The sequence below is a fragment of the Anas platyrhynchos genome, chromosome 16, assembly GCF_047663525.1.
Source record: "Anas platyrhynchos isolate ZD024472 breed Pekin duck chromosome 16, IASCAAS_PekinDuck_T2T, whole genome shotgun sequence".
In the NCBI taxonomy this organism is placed as follows: Eukaryota; Metazoa; Chordata; class Aves; order Anseriformes; family Anatidae; genus Anas; species Anas platyrhynchos.
This window is the reverse complement of record NC_092602.1, coordinates 11,217,537-11,233,871: the sequence shown is the minus strand read 5'-3', so window position 1 is coordinate 11,233,871 and position 16,335 is coordinate 11,217,537. Positions and strand designations below refer to the sequence as shown.

At 40.4% G+C, this 16,335-nt stretch overlaps 1 protein-coding gene across 1 annotated transcript in view; it reads right to left on the bottom strand.

Annotated features, from left to right (window-relative positions):
• ZDHHC8 (zDHHC palmitoyltransferase 8) overlaps window positions 1–16,335 on the bottom strand; it is a 112,922-nt gene that overhangs the window by 6,198 nt on the left and 90,389 nt on the right. Inside the window, exons 3-10 of the mRNA XM_027469645.3 lie at window positions 15,675–15,832; window positions 12,356–12,528; window positions 11,589–11,691; window positions 8,247–8,338; window positions 6,426–6,558; window positions 5,353–5,470; window positions 4,497–4,606; window positions 1,051–2,087 (exon numbers count right to left, since the gene is read on the bottom strand). Of these exons, the coding sequence (XP_027325446.1) occupies window positions 1,051–2,087; window positions 4,497–4,606; window positions 5,353–5,470; window positions 6,426–6,558; window positions 8,247–8,338; window positions 11,589–11,691; window positions 12,356–12,528; window positions 15,675–15,832 (1,924 nt within the window). The remainder of the gene's footprint in view (window positions 1–1,050; window positions 2,088–4,496; window positions 4,607–5,352; window positions 5,471–6,425; window positions 6,559–8,246; window positions 8,339–11,588; window positions 11,692–12,355; window positions 12,529–15,674; window positions 15,833–16,335) is intronic.

The window sequence follows — 16,335 nt, the reverse complement described above, 5'->3', positions numbered from 1 at the left end:
TTATGTGTCCAGGGCTCAAACAGAGGGCAGAGAGACAAGAGAAAGTCCACAGGTCTTCTTTTACTGAAATAAACTAATTTCTTTAATTCATGTGAGGAGGGGATAATAGCTGTCTGCCTGCTCAGTGTTCTTCCACCAGTAGACAAATCATCTCAATAAATACAATTCACTTGGAAACACCGGGGAAAAACGTGCTGGCACTAAACTCTGGGAGAACTACAATAATAGTTGTCCCACATTTCAATAACTTTCCCTAAAATGTTGGATAATGCAGGAGTTAGAAACTGGGGACCTTAACTAGATGACAGCATACTGCAGTAATTGCCAGGTGCAAAGAAAATCTAAATATTTCTGATTAGCCCTCCAGGCCTCACTTGGCTGAAATACTGCAACCTCAGCTGGATCACATGGCGCTTCTCAGACTTTCCTTTCCAAGGTCTCCAGAAGGAAGAGTGCATGGAGAACCTGCAGCTGAAGATCTTGCTCAGACACCACTTTGCTCCCCATTTTCTTACAGTAAGGAAGACGACCGAAAGATGGCCTCTGCTTTTATCACCAGTTCTGCATTATGGGGCAGTCGTCACAGCTAAATATGCAGCTCTCTATGACAAGCACAGTTCCCAGGACTTGCCTAAGCCACCGTGTCCCTCAGTGTAGGGTACACTCGCATGTGCCATGATCCTACCTTTGCTTCTGTGTCCAGGCAATCGCTGGGTCCAGCCTCTGTTTAGGCTGCAAACTAAAACAGCTCCACCCTTTTGTGTGTAACAGCAGGGATAATTTGCCCTGTATCTTGCAAATAATTATCCAGTTCAGCTAAGACATTAAACCACTATGAATTTTACAACTTAACCTCTAGTCCGAGTTACAACAAACGTTTTGTCATGACGTGGTTGCTCTGTGGTGTCACCGAACTGAAGAGCTCCCACAAATGTCCCACCCTTACTGGCCTACAGTGAACAAGTAACCTGGGCTGTGCCGCCTGGAAAATGTCTGTGCTCAGTTGCAAGCAGGCTGTCATTGCTCGGCAGCTCTGAAAGCAGTACGTACCTTTGTGCTCCCACTGATTGCACCTCTGTAATTTCCACAGTGTTTACAAACGAGACAGCTTTCGGGCCTCCATAAGAGGGTGACCTAGGCATCCCTGTGGGGGACGATGGGACCTGGTGGCCTGGTGATTTGTAGGAGCCATTGCTCACCCTGCCCTGTAGTGCTTGATGGGACTGGACATTGTTATTGGCTAAATCAGCTTGAAGAGAGGTTGTGGAAGTCCTTGGTGCTCTTGTCATTGCACTTGAGAGTGAAGACACTGAGGACTGCAGTATAGGGTTCCTTGTGCTAAAACTGGTAGCAGCCATCAGATTGTCTCTAGATCCATACCTCATCGCCATGCTGCGTGGGTCTTCAGAGAGCGTGCTGACTTGCTGAAGGCTGTAAGAGCTAGGGGTGTCATAGACACCTGAGTCTGCAAACACTGAATCAGGGTGTGAGTGGAGGAGCTTCTCCCTCTCTTCCATCTCCTTCCTCTCCTGGATGGATGCCATAATGGTTTTGGAAAGGTTGTCATAGCGGACTGGAGAGGGGTCTCGCTGATGTGGAGCTGGGCCCCCCAGCACTGGGCTGAAGCTCTGAGGTGGCTGGCGTTGCAGCTCACTCCCCCGGAGATGGCACATTTTGGCTGATAAATATGGTGAGTGGTACCCGACAGAGCTGACTGCAGAATGGGCAATGCACTTCCTCCCCGAGGGCGACATGGGGTTTAGCAAACTGTCATATGAAAGACTCCCATTTCTGTTTGACAGAGAATTGGGAGAAAAGATGCTTTTGTAAGGGGTGGAAGTCGCCCCTTCAGACTTTATTGGATGAAGGGGCACTTTGTCTGTCCCTCTCCTGCCAGCAGACTTCAGGCTCAGGGATCGTGAATTGATGGCAAAGGAATCTATCTGGAGTGGGGAAGACTGATAGGTCTTGTGAAGGGAGCTCTTTCGGTAGCTGGGGATGTCCAGGCTTGGTTCAGACTGGTAGTCAAGGCTCCCGCCATCCTCTTCAATCAGAGCCCCTTGACTGTGTCCCTCCTGCATGGTGATCTAAAATAGAGGTGAGTATGAGAAACAGAAGGCTATAACGCATATGTACAGGTTTACTCTCCATGGGAGTGCACAGGACAAAAAAAAACACGGATGTCTTCTCACAGACATGCAGCCTAGCTATGACAAAGGTTCATTATATGGAATCTCCTAACTCCTGCTCAGCATATGGATAAGCACCTCAGAAGCAAGGAGTCAGTCATAGTAAGCGTTAAATAATATTGACTAATAAGTAAATCAATACACAGGCACAATGAGAGAACTTCTAAACTGAACTCTGTTAAGGTAAATCAGATTGTAATCAGATAATACTGCCCTTGGAAAAGCACTTTGCTTCAACTTTTCTAGAAATAGCTTGTGAGTTGAGGGATGTCTGCTTTTGAGTGCTGAGTCAGTCATATCTTAGGTTTCATTTCAACACACTGGGGACCAGCACACTCTTAACCACTTTACTCAGAGCTATGATGTTCAATAATTCTGAATTTCAGGTCATAGGTCTTCAAAATTAAGCATCTGAGATTAATTAAAGCAGAAAGGCTCCTTCCCATGATTTAGACAACAAAATGAAGCAATCTTCTCTTTTTTACCGCCTGCGTAGGAGAGATTAGCAACCTCAGAGAAGGAAACATAGGCCATAATTTATTTACTTGCATTCGAAACAGATAAAACTTCCCTTTGTTTTCACTCCGTGAAAGACTGCTTGCAGTTCTGTTCACTTAAAAGGCCATTCTGTGCTAAGCAAATAACTGTTGCTTCTTCTTTAAGGCAAACTTCTTTAAGTTTGCCATAATGCATAATAAATTGGCCACACTGTCTCTACAGAGAATGATTATCAGCCACGTATTTAAGCAGAAATGCATACAATGCACTTTCTTCTTTATCTATTTTTTTTCAAGGCAAATTAACAAAATAGCATAACTAGCAAAAATCTGTTCTATTCCAAATTTTTCTTAATTTTTTGGTCTTTAACCTAGAAGATAGGGAAATACGTAAAACAGCTGACTGTATTCTAGAGCATGGTGCTAAATTTGGCCTTCTCTGGAAAAAGGAGACCAAGTGACAGCCTGTAAAGGAGGAGGAAAAAGAAATGACGTAGCTTGTAAGTGTATTTGTGCTACTTATCCTTGTGATCCGATCCCCCTTTCCTAACAGCTTTTACTGCTCAAAAGCAGAGTTACATTGACAGGCTGAAGAACTGATAGAGAAGAGACAACATGATATTCCTCACACAAACTACTCTCTTTCTCTCTGCACGTTATACTTAGATATGGCTTGGCACACAAATACATGTAATCCTCTCAGATTGCCAAGTGAACTCATTTTTATGATATTCCCACTTGACTAAGAAAGTTGTGACTACTTGAAAATTGTACAATTCTACAAAGCTCTTTGAATGTACACCAGTCAGCCTCTAGTAACAGCACCTTTTTAGGCTGAGATTGAAACAGCAACCCTCAGAGTGAAGACGCTGTACTCTGTTCTCAATTCATAACACCACCCAGTCTCCTGACTTAATCAGAACCTATCCTGGATCTATATTGCGTTTGTGTGTGCTTAGAGTATCTTCACTGGTATATAAAGATTTGGATGCATAGTGAAAGCTGTATCAGTGATTTTCAAACTACTCTTCTCTGGTCCTGGAGGGGGACCTTGCAACGTGTTCATGAGAAATAAGTGAAAAAAACAAGCCTATTAGCAATGAGTTTAGTTTTGTACTGTTCTTCCAAAGAAAACACTGTGAACTGTTTCAAAGTTTCTAAGACAAAGAGAAAACAGGCAACATTCATGCCAAGGAAAAGGCTCTCTAACGGTCTGAACCTCGGTTTTCTTGATAGGAAGAAAAGAAGTGAAGTGCTGGAAGTTTTTTTCCTCCAATATATAATCCAAATGCTCTCACAAGGTGCTAAAACAGGTCAAACATAAATAATTTCCCATTAATTTAACTAAAATATCTCTTGGGAAGCTTACATGTTTTTTATGTTTTGCCAGCTGACATGCTAAGGAATCACTGAGAATGTTGTCTGTCGTCTAAAGGATGTGATGCAGAAAAGCGCTAAGCATGCCCAGCTTCCACTGAAGCAAATGGGAACTGGCATCTATGTCAGGAGAAGCCAATGGGAGGTGACACTTCTCAGCATCTCAGGATCAGGCTGAGACACTGGCCAAGCAGCCATGCACCCTTGGCAGCAGGGCACATGTGTCAAGCTCAACAAAGGAATGATGCAAAAGCAGACATGTTTTCAAAAGAAGCATAATGAAAATCTACACTATCACACACCAATGCCTAATGTTGTTATTTGTATTTACGCTTTGACATTCACAACAGCCCTGGGGTAAATTTTTCCTCAGCTCCAAGTTGTCTGGTATTAATTGGGAACAGATTCTCCCAGGCTACTGCAGTTCACTCACCTGCTCAGCTGCAGCATGGTAGTGGACTTTGGGATTGTTGCTGAAAGCTGGACGATACTTGTACATGGCAGGTGTAGGAGGGCTGATCAATTTGGGTGAAAGGCCACCTTCTGGAGAAGAAGAAAAGCAACAAACAACTTAGTGTTAGAATGTATGGACAGCATACTATGATCCCTGAGTGCTTGTTATCCATGGTCCTCTGCAAACTGAGCTCTGTGCTGGAAAGAACAGGACTTGCAGTATTTTGTGTATAATTCCACCAAAATCAACAAGGCCCCATGAGGAAATAACAGTGCCTGTGGCCAGATCAACAATCTAAAGAGAAGAAGAAAATATAATACATTAATGTGAAATGACATATTTTGGTGAGTAGTAATTTTGCCATATTTCAAATTACTGGTTATTTGGGTTGAATTCAACAAATAGTTCTGTCCAAAAAAAAAAGATTTCTTAAATTATTTTTTATTAAATCATTAAATTATTTCTTAAAGTCTCAGAGCTTTAAATTAATCTTTTCATAAATGGAATAATTGTTTGCAATGTCTAAGCATTTCATCTGATTCCTTATTTCAAAATGAGATTTTTCATTTTAAAACTGATTGAAAAATTAATGAGTTTAAAAGGGTTTAAAAACTCTCCAAAATGAAAAGAAATATCCAGCCTAGGCTTGAATGAGCCACTTCAGGTCAACTTTTCTTCCTCCTTCCTGCTGTTTATTCCTCTGGCTCAGAACTCTTGTAAAAATAAAACCCTTCACCCAGATCCCATTACTGTTTTGAGAGAATACCAGAAACCTTTTAAAGAGGCTAAAATGTTTTCATATTATTAGAAATAAAACTCGGATCATGCAACTAACCTTCGCAGGTTCCCAGCTGCCCTTTTAGCTCAGAGTACTTGCTTTGATCTCCTTTGGGTGGGAGAGGTGGCTGCACATCCATACTTTTATCCTCCAGACCTTCCAGGCTAATTTTAGACTGAAAATGACCAAAGAATCAATCGTTACCGCAACTTGGTTAGATAACAGCATGTGTCAGAGTGCTGGAGTTACCAGAGAATGAGAACTACCTGTAACAACAAATATAATTGAGCATTCACTGCGGACAAGAGCTGTCATATATGAAATTAGCACTGTCATCACAAGCCAGTATAATTTTAAATGCATTATCTTAGTCTACTTGGCACGCTAAATAACATTACCATCACAGTAATCATAGAATTATGTAGTTATCACAGAATTATAGAATGGTTTGGACTCGAAAGGACCTTAAAGATCATCTAATTCCAATCACGCTGCCACGGGCAGGGACACCTTTCACTAAAATCTGGTTGTTAGTTAATATGTGGTAGAATACAGTTGTGTTTTCTAGCATTTTCCAGCAACTTTCCAGGTAGCTCTCAGCAAGTAACTGTCTACCACAAAAATCTTACAAAGTGGCTTCTAATGAATCCACTACTTTTTTATAATCCTTATTTAGATTTCATGTCAGGAAAAAATTAACAAACAAGAGGAGAGTGGAGAACTCAACTTCTGACACAGTATTCTTCACTGGACACAAACCTTCCTGCAGTCTGGAAGCTTGTGACTTTCCTCAAAGTAGAACAACTGACCTGGTTCCCACAACACAGCAAGTTAGTTAAAATTAATTTGAACACCAGGAGGTGCCAAGTCTTGGGACATAAAGTAATTAACTATTGCAGAGAACAACAGCCTCTTCCAAAAGATGCCCAGAGGGCTGTTGCTGGATCAAAGGCTCCAGTTATCAAATCTGTGTTACTTTCAGAAGATAAAGCGTAAGACAAGGACTCAATCTCTGCCTGTTTCTCCAAGAGATGCATTATCTCAAGAAGATTTTCAATGATAAAGTTATTTCCAGGCTTGATAACATTTAAGAAATGCTCTTCAAAAGAAGTGCTTGAAGGCTACCTTACCTTGCTCCGGTTAAGGTTGGCTTGGATCCCATTGTCACTGATCTTCACTGTGATTTGTCGTTCAGATAAATCAGGTCTGAGGAATGGAGGCTTCACGCTCACAGCTTGCTTCTTCTTGGGCTCGACTATATACCTGATTAATTGTTCAACAGTCATCATTAAAGTAAACTACAACCTAACAACTAGGCATAGAGACAAGAAAATCTTCCTACTTCCAGGGTGTGATTTAAGGATGTGGTAGAATCTACATAAGCAAGCTCCATTTATTTCAATGGATGTCAGCCCAGGTAATAATTAAAAAGCAATAAAAAAGGTTTTTAGTGAGCAAAAGGAGAGGATGCATTAAAAACAAAAGAGAAAAGCAAATTTTGAAGCACTGACGGACAAGAACACAGTTGCACAGTTCATGTGAAGACAGAAAGAGAGGCCTACCACCAATGGAATTGATTTACTAGAGCTTACCTAGTTAACATGAAACAGCTTCCCTGCGGTGGAAGGTGGAGACTGGGGGAATAAGACCCAGCACATGGGGAATTAACATGGAGAAGATGATGTGTTGTCAGTTCTAGCTTACCACATAGTGACTTGTTTCTGTAGCATGTTTAGAGTGTTCAAATAAATGGAGGAAAAAGAAACAGACAGGCCTATAGCAAGCAACAAATCTGAAGGGAAATGGCTGATGTTAGACAGTTAATTTATTTCCCGTGGACTATAATTCTGAGTGCAGTTCAGCAGTGGTTGTACCATGCACAACTACCAAAATACACACACAGGCTTTCTCTGTTTTATCTAGTGAACAGGACATCCTGGTAATGATGGCTCAGTGACTCACAATATACAGGACAATTTGAACAGGTCTTCACAAAACAGAAAAATACTGCTTTCTAGAAGTCTGAGAATAGCAATGATGACATTACGCCCACACCTCTCTTAACTTGAGTATATCCCAACTTGTAATATCAAGCTCTCTTAAAATATCTTGACCCGATTTTTAAGTTTTGGTAAGTTTGAGAAGCAGTGTCTTCACTTTAATACAAGTAACAGACATTTAGAACTTATCCGTTGCACAGCAAAATAAAATAAATTAAAAAGACACATAGTGGTAGTGGTGCCTGGGATTTCTCAGCACCCTGAAAAAGCTCAATTAAGTCTTCTTGTAATTAACGTGTATACAGACTGGAAAGCTCAGCATCTAGGATATTTATACTCCATCTATCTATTGCATTAAAATCTTGATTTCAGGATGTGAAGGGATAAATCTATTTCCTCAAAAATAGAAAGCCATAAATAAAATGCTAAGTTCCATAATGTAGACCTGGTTGAAAATCTGTTTTATGATAATGAAAGTGCCAGTGAGATTGAAAACCACAGCTGCCTTAAATTAGATTCAAGTCTCAAGGGGAAAGACCAATTTTAGAATCGTTCTTTCTTTCTAGTGGACTAGAATTCCTCACCTATACTCGGACAATGCAAAAAGTCATTTTGGAAATAAGATTAACATACTGAAATTTGTTACTGAAATTCACTGGATGAACAAGTTGGTGAGACAAAGCTATCAGCTCTTAATATAATCTGATTTGCTCATTCCAAGTAATTTCTGGGATGAGGATTAAGAATTACATGAAGAAAGCAACTGCTTTGATAGGTTACAGCCATGCAACAGTGAAGCAGCTACCGCAGAGACTTCTGGAGAGTTTTACTTTACTTCCCTTTTATTTCATTAATTGTCTTTCACTTGTGAGCCCAACAATGCATACTTTTTCCCTTTGTCCCAACAACTCATCCATCTCACTTATTCCCAGTTGAGAGCATTTCTCTTACCTGGGAGCCAAAGGGCTGCAGAGCACATGTTCCACATTTCCACAGCATCCTCGGGTAAAAGGATTCACTCCTCCTCGAAATTTACCTGTCACCTGGAAACATATTCAGGACAGAGCTCAAACTTCTTGTTAAATAATACTCATCATCCAGCCCTCAGAATGCCAGGGACCAGTATACCTTGTTCTAACACTAGTGTCCTTCCCAAACAGACCATTTTACTTTGAATGTTGCTCCTTTTCCCTCCTTCTGTAACACACCACCTGCAATGGCCACTTCTAGCCAGCATGCACACCAACAAAAGATCCCTTTCCCAAAACACTGCGAGCACAGTATATATCCAAGCTGTCAGGTTCACCTCCCAATGCTGTTTCTACATGAGTTGTGCCTGCTGTCAGCCTGACTTCATGTTTTTGTCCCTTTCCTTCCCTGGTCACCTCCACTCCTCTACCCTGGCAAGTCCCCTCCAAACAAAAGAAGTGTCAATTCTTCATTTTCCATGATGGATGAGATCAATGTTTCCCCTAAAACAGCATCCTATCCCTAGCAGCAATCAGTATGAACCACTGCCTTATGTGGGAGGGTGCCAGGAAGTCCCTGGTGATTACAATGCTTGCTTGGAAATTAGCTACTTTAATAAAAGTCAAATCTCATTAGACTGGCAGGATATATTCAAAGCTTCACAAGCATTATAAAGGGTATGTACTCAACGGGCAGATACTTGAAAGTAACCATATGGGGATAAATACCAATAAAGCCAGAGAGATTAATAGTGGTTGCCGTTAAAAGCATTACTCTTGCTTTTTGCAAGTAATGCATTTTAATCAACTCATAGTCCTGATCTAGCACCAAGTTTAAAGAGTACCAGAAATACTTTAATTACTTGCACATAAAATACCAACGATTAAATGATTTTGCAGTATATTATGCTGGCCTCTTTGATATTCCATAAAACTCTTTAAAAGGCCAAGAGAGAAATGTTGGAAGTTCTGAGTGCTGGAAGAGTAACATGATGACTAAAGCATGGACCTGGGACATTTGGCAGATCTACATTCATTCCTGGGCTTAAGCTGACTTGCTGCCAGATGCTGGCAAGGCAACTTCATCTCTCTCTGTCCAGTTTCTCAAACACAACATGGAAATAAAATTTCTCTAACTCACAGATTACATTACTAATTATATCAATTTGGTTTCTAAAGTAGTTTGAGATACAGAGAGAAAGCAGTCTCAGAAGAAAGGGTAGTTATTAACTGTTCAGAAACTAAAAATACCAGGCTACGAGCAGATGTTGGTTGTTTTGATTCCATTAAAGACTTTCAGAGGCATTCAGAAAGCTCACAAGAATCTAAATTCAGCCACTATGCACTCGTAAGTCACAGTCTGTCTACTATGAATGCTCAAAACCTACAAACCGCAAAAGGAATAAATACCAAAAACGTACACTAGAACACCACAATGTCTGCACCACTGGCCTATAAAATGTAATCAGAAAAGAGGACAAGTGTAGGTGAGCATATATTAACTGGGGACCTGACAGCAGATAACTAACAGTCTGAGAAAACAGAATCAATACTAAGACTGCAGGAGAAAAGTGAATGTTTTAAAGCAATGGCAAAGCAAATCTCTTATCTATTGCTCCTGGTTTGGTGTCCTAATGACTTAGATATGCCTCCTGTGAAAGGCACCTGAAGGCTGGGAACAACCACCCTCCAGTTCCAGCTATGCAGTACACATGACTAGGCAGAAATTAAGACAACATTATATTTGATTTTCAGAAAATGGCACAAGAAGATGAGTTAATCTCTAGTGGTTTGGTAGCTCAGGAAACCAAAGCTGGATAGGATGCTTTTTCCAATAGTTATTTCAATCTAGTTAAATGCAAAATTCTCAACCTATCTAAATGTCAGTGTAGCCAGAAATACAAGAATTATATATATATATATATTTATTTAATTAAATTTCTCCTTCCTTCTCAGCCTAGAATTTTCAGGGACAATTTTAATTCCTGCACAGATATAAGCCTAAAACAACATGATTTGGGCTAGAAGACTAAAATGCCCTGGGTTTCATGCCACTGTTGTTAGCACTATCAAACTTAATACTTGGCCAGAATCAATTTTAGAATGAAGAGCAGCTGACTCCAAGAAAGACTAAGATGGGCAGAGAAAAGCATTTAAAGATTTACAGCTACAGTAAGCCTGCTTTGTTCAAAGGCCATGTTAGGCAACAATTCAGGATGACTTCAGATCTTTGCTTATGTGAACTTCTCACACTATTCATGGATAAAAGGTTTTATTGTCTATTGTGGGATAGGAGACAACCTCATCTCAGTTTACAAAGGCCTAGACTCAGGCAGATGTCTTCAACTCTTACAGCCTGCGCAGCAGCTATACAAGCTACATAAGTACTAGGCCATCAACCTGCAAGAGCCAGAACAGCACGCTACTCTACACGGGCTAGAGAGTCCATAGATGCAAAAGCAGCATAAACACGTGCAAAAACAGTGAAAATTGTGAGGAGGAGGTGGTGGTGGCGAGAAACATTAATCAACCAACCAAAAAAAACAAACAAACAAAAAAAAGCAACCAACCAACCAAAATCCAACAACAACAAAAAAACAGGTGTATGAGCACAACTTTGGAGCTGTAAAGGGTAAAGCATTGGGATATCCACAATTGATCAGCCTTGGGCAGAAAGCTGACAGGACTGTGTGCAGCTTACTGGCACGCTGCATGCCCCAGCGTCACGCTTTGTAACTGAGCTACCCCTTACAAGTGGCAGGGACATGTTATCAATCCCATGACTAGATCTCTGTCATCTGTTTCATGCTATTCACGTGTGCATGCGTATCGGTCTGGATCACCCACATAGCGGCTGTGTATTATATACACGTGAGTAACTGCAAGGGAACTGAAGTTTCACAGGCTTTTTGGCACAAGATGCTGTGCTGGCACTTTATTTGGAGAAGGAAAACAAGTTAGGTCCACTGGCCTCTGTGCATGTGTGTGTGCATACACAAGAACAAGAGAGACAAAGAGAGTGAGACAAAGAGCTAGCTCAGGCCTTGTTATGTGCACTGTGGGTTTGCTGGGGGAGTTCAAAATACCAGGAGACAGGGCAAAAATATGATTTAATCTTTTCCTTTCTTTCTTTTATTCAGTCTCATGATTTGTTCAGTCTGAGTCATAAAGTTAGCTTCCCATAAAAGTTCCAATAAAAGTGTTACTGTTAAGATATGGGTCTATTTATTTATTTATTTATTTTTATTTTTTTGTTTAACCAAGCTGACCTTCCTTCCCAAATCAACATTTTAGCAACAAACACAGAGAAAGGTCTGTTTCTTACCTGTTCATTGGTTGTGCGCCCTCGGGCCACTAGAACAATATGAAAACCAGTGAGACCAATGACTGGAATAAAGAATAATCCAGCCACACACATGACAGCCATTCTGTATCCAGGAGTTAAAGAAACTGGAGTGAGTGAAGGGAAAAAGAGGTCATGAAAAACAGGGAGAGGAAAAAGAGAAAAAATCTTGGAAATAGGGAGCATGTTCCTCACCCCTAGTTAGGCTAATTAAATTTTATCTTAAGTCTATCTGTTCCTAGACAGGGTCCTTATCCTTGAGATGGTTCAAAAATAAAGTGAACTTATTGATTCCTGCTCAAACCGTCTTGTAAAGATTATTCTGCCCTGCACTATCAGTGTGAGTAACACCTCTCAGAGACAGGGGTTCGTGTATTACACTAGCACAAAGTGGAACTGCCTCCAGGGCAAATTCTACTGTATTATCTGTTTTAAATACAGTAAGCAGTACCCAGCAGTGCAGACTCACACCAGCTGGAAGTAAATACAGGGAGGCATTGTATCTTTTTTCTGGTTTGCCCTGGCAAACCAGACAGACAAAAGGTTGGCTAAAGTTTTGGGGGTAATCAATGGTTACATAGGTCAGATGGGTACAGAGGAAAAATTGTGCAAGGCATTTACAGGGGAACAGCAATGCAAATCAGGAGAGGAGTAAATCTGCACCAGTTCCAGGAACACAAGTCTTTATATCAACTCTCACATTTTCCTCAAGGTCATCTTGTGTCTTCAAAAACCAAGAAGAAGGATACGTAATGGTGGTGTGAGCTGCTCCAAGCTTTTCCATATGGTTTAATACGAAGATCAGCCCAAAGGTGAATACTCCAACCATGTGCGTACTTAAGGACAGCAAGAAGAGAAAAAAATAGCGGTAGTTCCTCCGTCCTATGCAATTGTTGACCCACGGGCAGTGATGGTCAAAATCCTTGTAAAGAAAGGGAGAGACAGGGAACAATATCCATACAGTGAAAGGAAATACATTTTCTTAGAGATATCTAAACCATTGTCATGTAAAAACACAGCAGGCTAGTTCTGCAGCTTCACAAACACAATCTTTATAAGGACCAAGTGGTTTCTATATTTATGAATGGAGAGAGTTACTTGAGAGGTTATAGAATTCAAAGAGAGAATATAAAGCAATAAAAAACAGGCTATTTATATGCTGGCAGCAGAAGCACTGATTTTTTTTTTGGTCATCCTTAGCACAAGGAGTCAGTTAAAATAAAGTTATCATAACCTATAATATTTTGAAGATGCCATACTGGCTTCCCACATTTCTGTATTTATATGTAAGCTGAATGAATCTACTTAAATAATAGAGGGCCTCATGAAAAAAATACTTTTTTTTTTTTCTTTTACCAAGCAGATCCCCCAAACTAAGCAATATCTGGCTAAGACACAAGCAAGGTTCTGGACAACTTGACTGATAGCTATGAACCCCAAACTAGCCAGTTGTCCCCATCAGAAGTTCAAAGTACCTTATGAAGTCACATCCCTTTTAACAGATTTATAATGAAGTCAACCCACAGACACCTTTCAAGAGCCTTTACACCGTTTTATAACCATGTAAATCCACTGCCTTCAATGCGATTATTCTAGGTGTGCACAGAAAGATCATGTGCAGAGAAATAAGCCCTTCCTATTTCAGGGTTGTTCAGAGCAGATACTACACACCAATTACATCAATACATTAATTGTTTGTTCTTTGTTTTGTGGTAATGCTATCTTTAAAAATTCTCCAGTGATGACAAAGCAATTTTTATATTTTTAAAGTCTGTATAATATATTTACCAAAAATTTACAATATACAATAAATGGCTTAGAACTTTCTCAAAGCACATTAGAAAATGACAGAGGCAATTTAATGAAGATCATTTCAGGCTACAATGCTGACATAGCATGTGTCTATGCTGTGAATCTTGTTGTATACTGCCTAAAATATCTACAGATTATGAAACTATATGAATACCCACTGTGAACACTTCAGTAAAGAAAACAGAAATCTGACTACTTTCATCATGAATTCATTTTGGAGTCCATCTGGTCACAGCGGGCTTTAGGTTTTAACTGATTTTATTTCTGCAAATGTTGCCATTTTTTGTTGTTAGCTTATTTTTATCACGTTGGCTCAAAAGTTGTATATTTGGGCTGTGAGCTTCCATAGCACATTCTAGACTGAAAGTGAAAAGATGTCAATTATAACCCTGAATGGGTCCCACATGGAAAAGCCAGCACAGTCCCTCTTACCACTGTCCTCAAGCTCTTCTAGAATAGACAGGTGAGTGGGAAATTAAGATCACAAGAATCAATACATGACAGTGTTTAAGATCACTTTTTCTTAATTCAGAAGTCATTAATGCTTTCTGCCTGTATTCATTCACAGCAGTCACAATTTAATTATACAATCAGAGTTTCTTTCTTGCCCACCAGAACAGTAAGACACATTGAACTAATCTGACCATCATAAAGCTTCTTGAGAGCTAGGAAAAGTCACCTTGTGTTCTGCTATTTTATTTAGGTTACTTTTGGAATCTCTCCCATTTTCATTTCTGCTGCAGAACTGACTCCCCTGGAGGCCCTATGGCAGCAATGAAATTGTACGTGTTTATACCAGTGAGTTCTAGGCAATCGTTTTTTTCTGAGAAAACTTCATTAGTTGAAAATGGATTTTCATGCTGAGCCACTAGGGAGGGCAGAAGGAAGAAATTCCATGGGACAACAGAATTTATCATCACCTAAACAATCCTTGGAATCTAGAATTAGTGAAAACACGTATGTTTTAAAACTTAGGAATATATGAGTCAGGTTTTCTATGAAAAATCTAGCTCTATTTAACAATTCACAGCAGTCTAATGAAATTGTGTGACAATGAATAGTTTGTGGCTATTTCCTTCCACCCAGGGACTTCTGTAGCTCCCGACTCTCCATCTTCTCAGACACAGCATTTTTCTAAGGCCTTCCACAATAGAACAGACTTGTCCTATCTATAGATGGTTAGTAGGCACAGTGCTGCTTCCAGCTAATTATAACTTAGATATATGTTGCCCTGGAGGAGAAAATAACTGACACGAGATAAACCCAGTCAGCTTTTCTCAGACAAGTAGCTGTGCTGCTTTCTTTGGGACTATTCCCTTGCTTTTGGCAAAAAGGATTAGTACAAAGATGGTGTATACAGCATTCCAGCTGACAATGGTATTTTTTGCCTTTCTGATTAGCAATTTCTTTCATTTTAATGGCACAGCTGAATATATTTTAGACATATTAAAAAATTCATCTTTCTATTGAAAAAACAACAACAACAAAACTTGCAGCAGAAGTATCCTTAACAAGTGGAATTTTTAGCTCAGAAATAAAAAAATTCCCCCTGGCAATACACTCTGTACTTAGAAGTTTAGGAGACATCCCAAGGAGACACCCAAACGCACACCTTATTGTTTGGGATTTTTTTTTTTTCAATCCTGTGTGCTTCACCAAGACTTCAGGGCTACCACGAAACATGAAAGGCCCATAATTCAGAGGGACCAACATGACTTAGTTCATGGCATGAGCAGGGGTGTTGAAACAAACATACAGCCCTATGATTGACTGGAGACCTACTCACTGGATTCTGAGTTTGGTCTTCCTGAAGTTCATGTGCACCCAGTTAGCTTAGGGTTCATGATTTAATTTGGAACAAACTGGTGCCTACTTTAGTGGGCAAGCAGACAAGCTAGAACAGTTCGCCCTGGATTTTCTGCTCTCTTGAACTCTGCCTCTGCATGAACTCTCCCATTCACCCCTTTTAACATTCATGATTTCTATACTACCTCCAGGAAGATACTGGAGGATTATAAACTTTTAACCTAATTATCACTGGCAACAAAGCTGACATCAAGCACTACTGCATATGTAACATACATTGTAACTGAAGGCTATGTTTCAAATGATACCAATTGGTAGGAAACCATCAGCAAGGCTAGAGCTGGGAACTTCCAAAAATTGATACTGGGGGAGGTACCCATCTACACATTTCCAGTAGTACATGCAGCCCCATCACTGAGGCATAGCCAACACAACCAACAGAATGGTTACCTCAACACAGTTGTCACAGACGCTGCAGTGAGAGCAGCGTGGAGGACGGTAGAAGTGGCAGGTGGCACACCATTTCATCCGTACTTGGATTCCTTTAATCTCCACGTTCTTGTAGAGTGGAGCTCGGAAGTCATCATCTTTATCTTCATCTTCATCTGCTGCTCAATACAAAACTAAAAGTTAGTAGAAATAACAGCGGGTAAAGATGAAAGATCTAATCCAGTCAGTGCCTTGGATATAGGGGCACTGCATGTGCTCTTGGGCTTGTCAGAGAAACAGAGAGCTGTGGAAGTGATGGACTGTCAGAACAGGTTGTCCTGGCTGCAGAACACTTCAGTGATCTGGGCTTATTTCAGCACCTGAGGCAACGCTCCCATGGGAACGCCAGGCAGCCAGTCCAAATCCTGGACAAAGAGAAGTGTGTGAGTCTTATCTTAGCCAGCAGTTACAGCCGGAATGAACAAGATGAGAGTCAAAGAGGTGATGGAAATCCAGGAATCACCCAAACCTTTGCTGCAAGAAGTTCTGCTGCATGTATTCAGGATTAATTCAATGCTAGTCTACCAGCATATAGAACAAAAGAAATTACATCAACTGATATTAAAAGACGGTTATTAACAGAAGGTTGTGCTAGCTCAAAACCCCGAATCAACCCAGATGT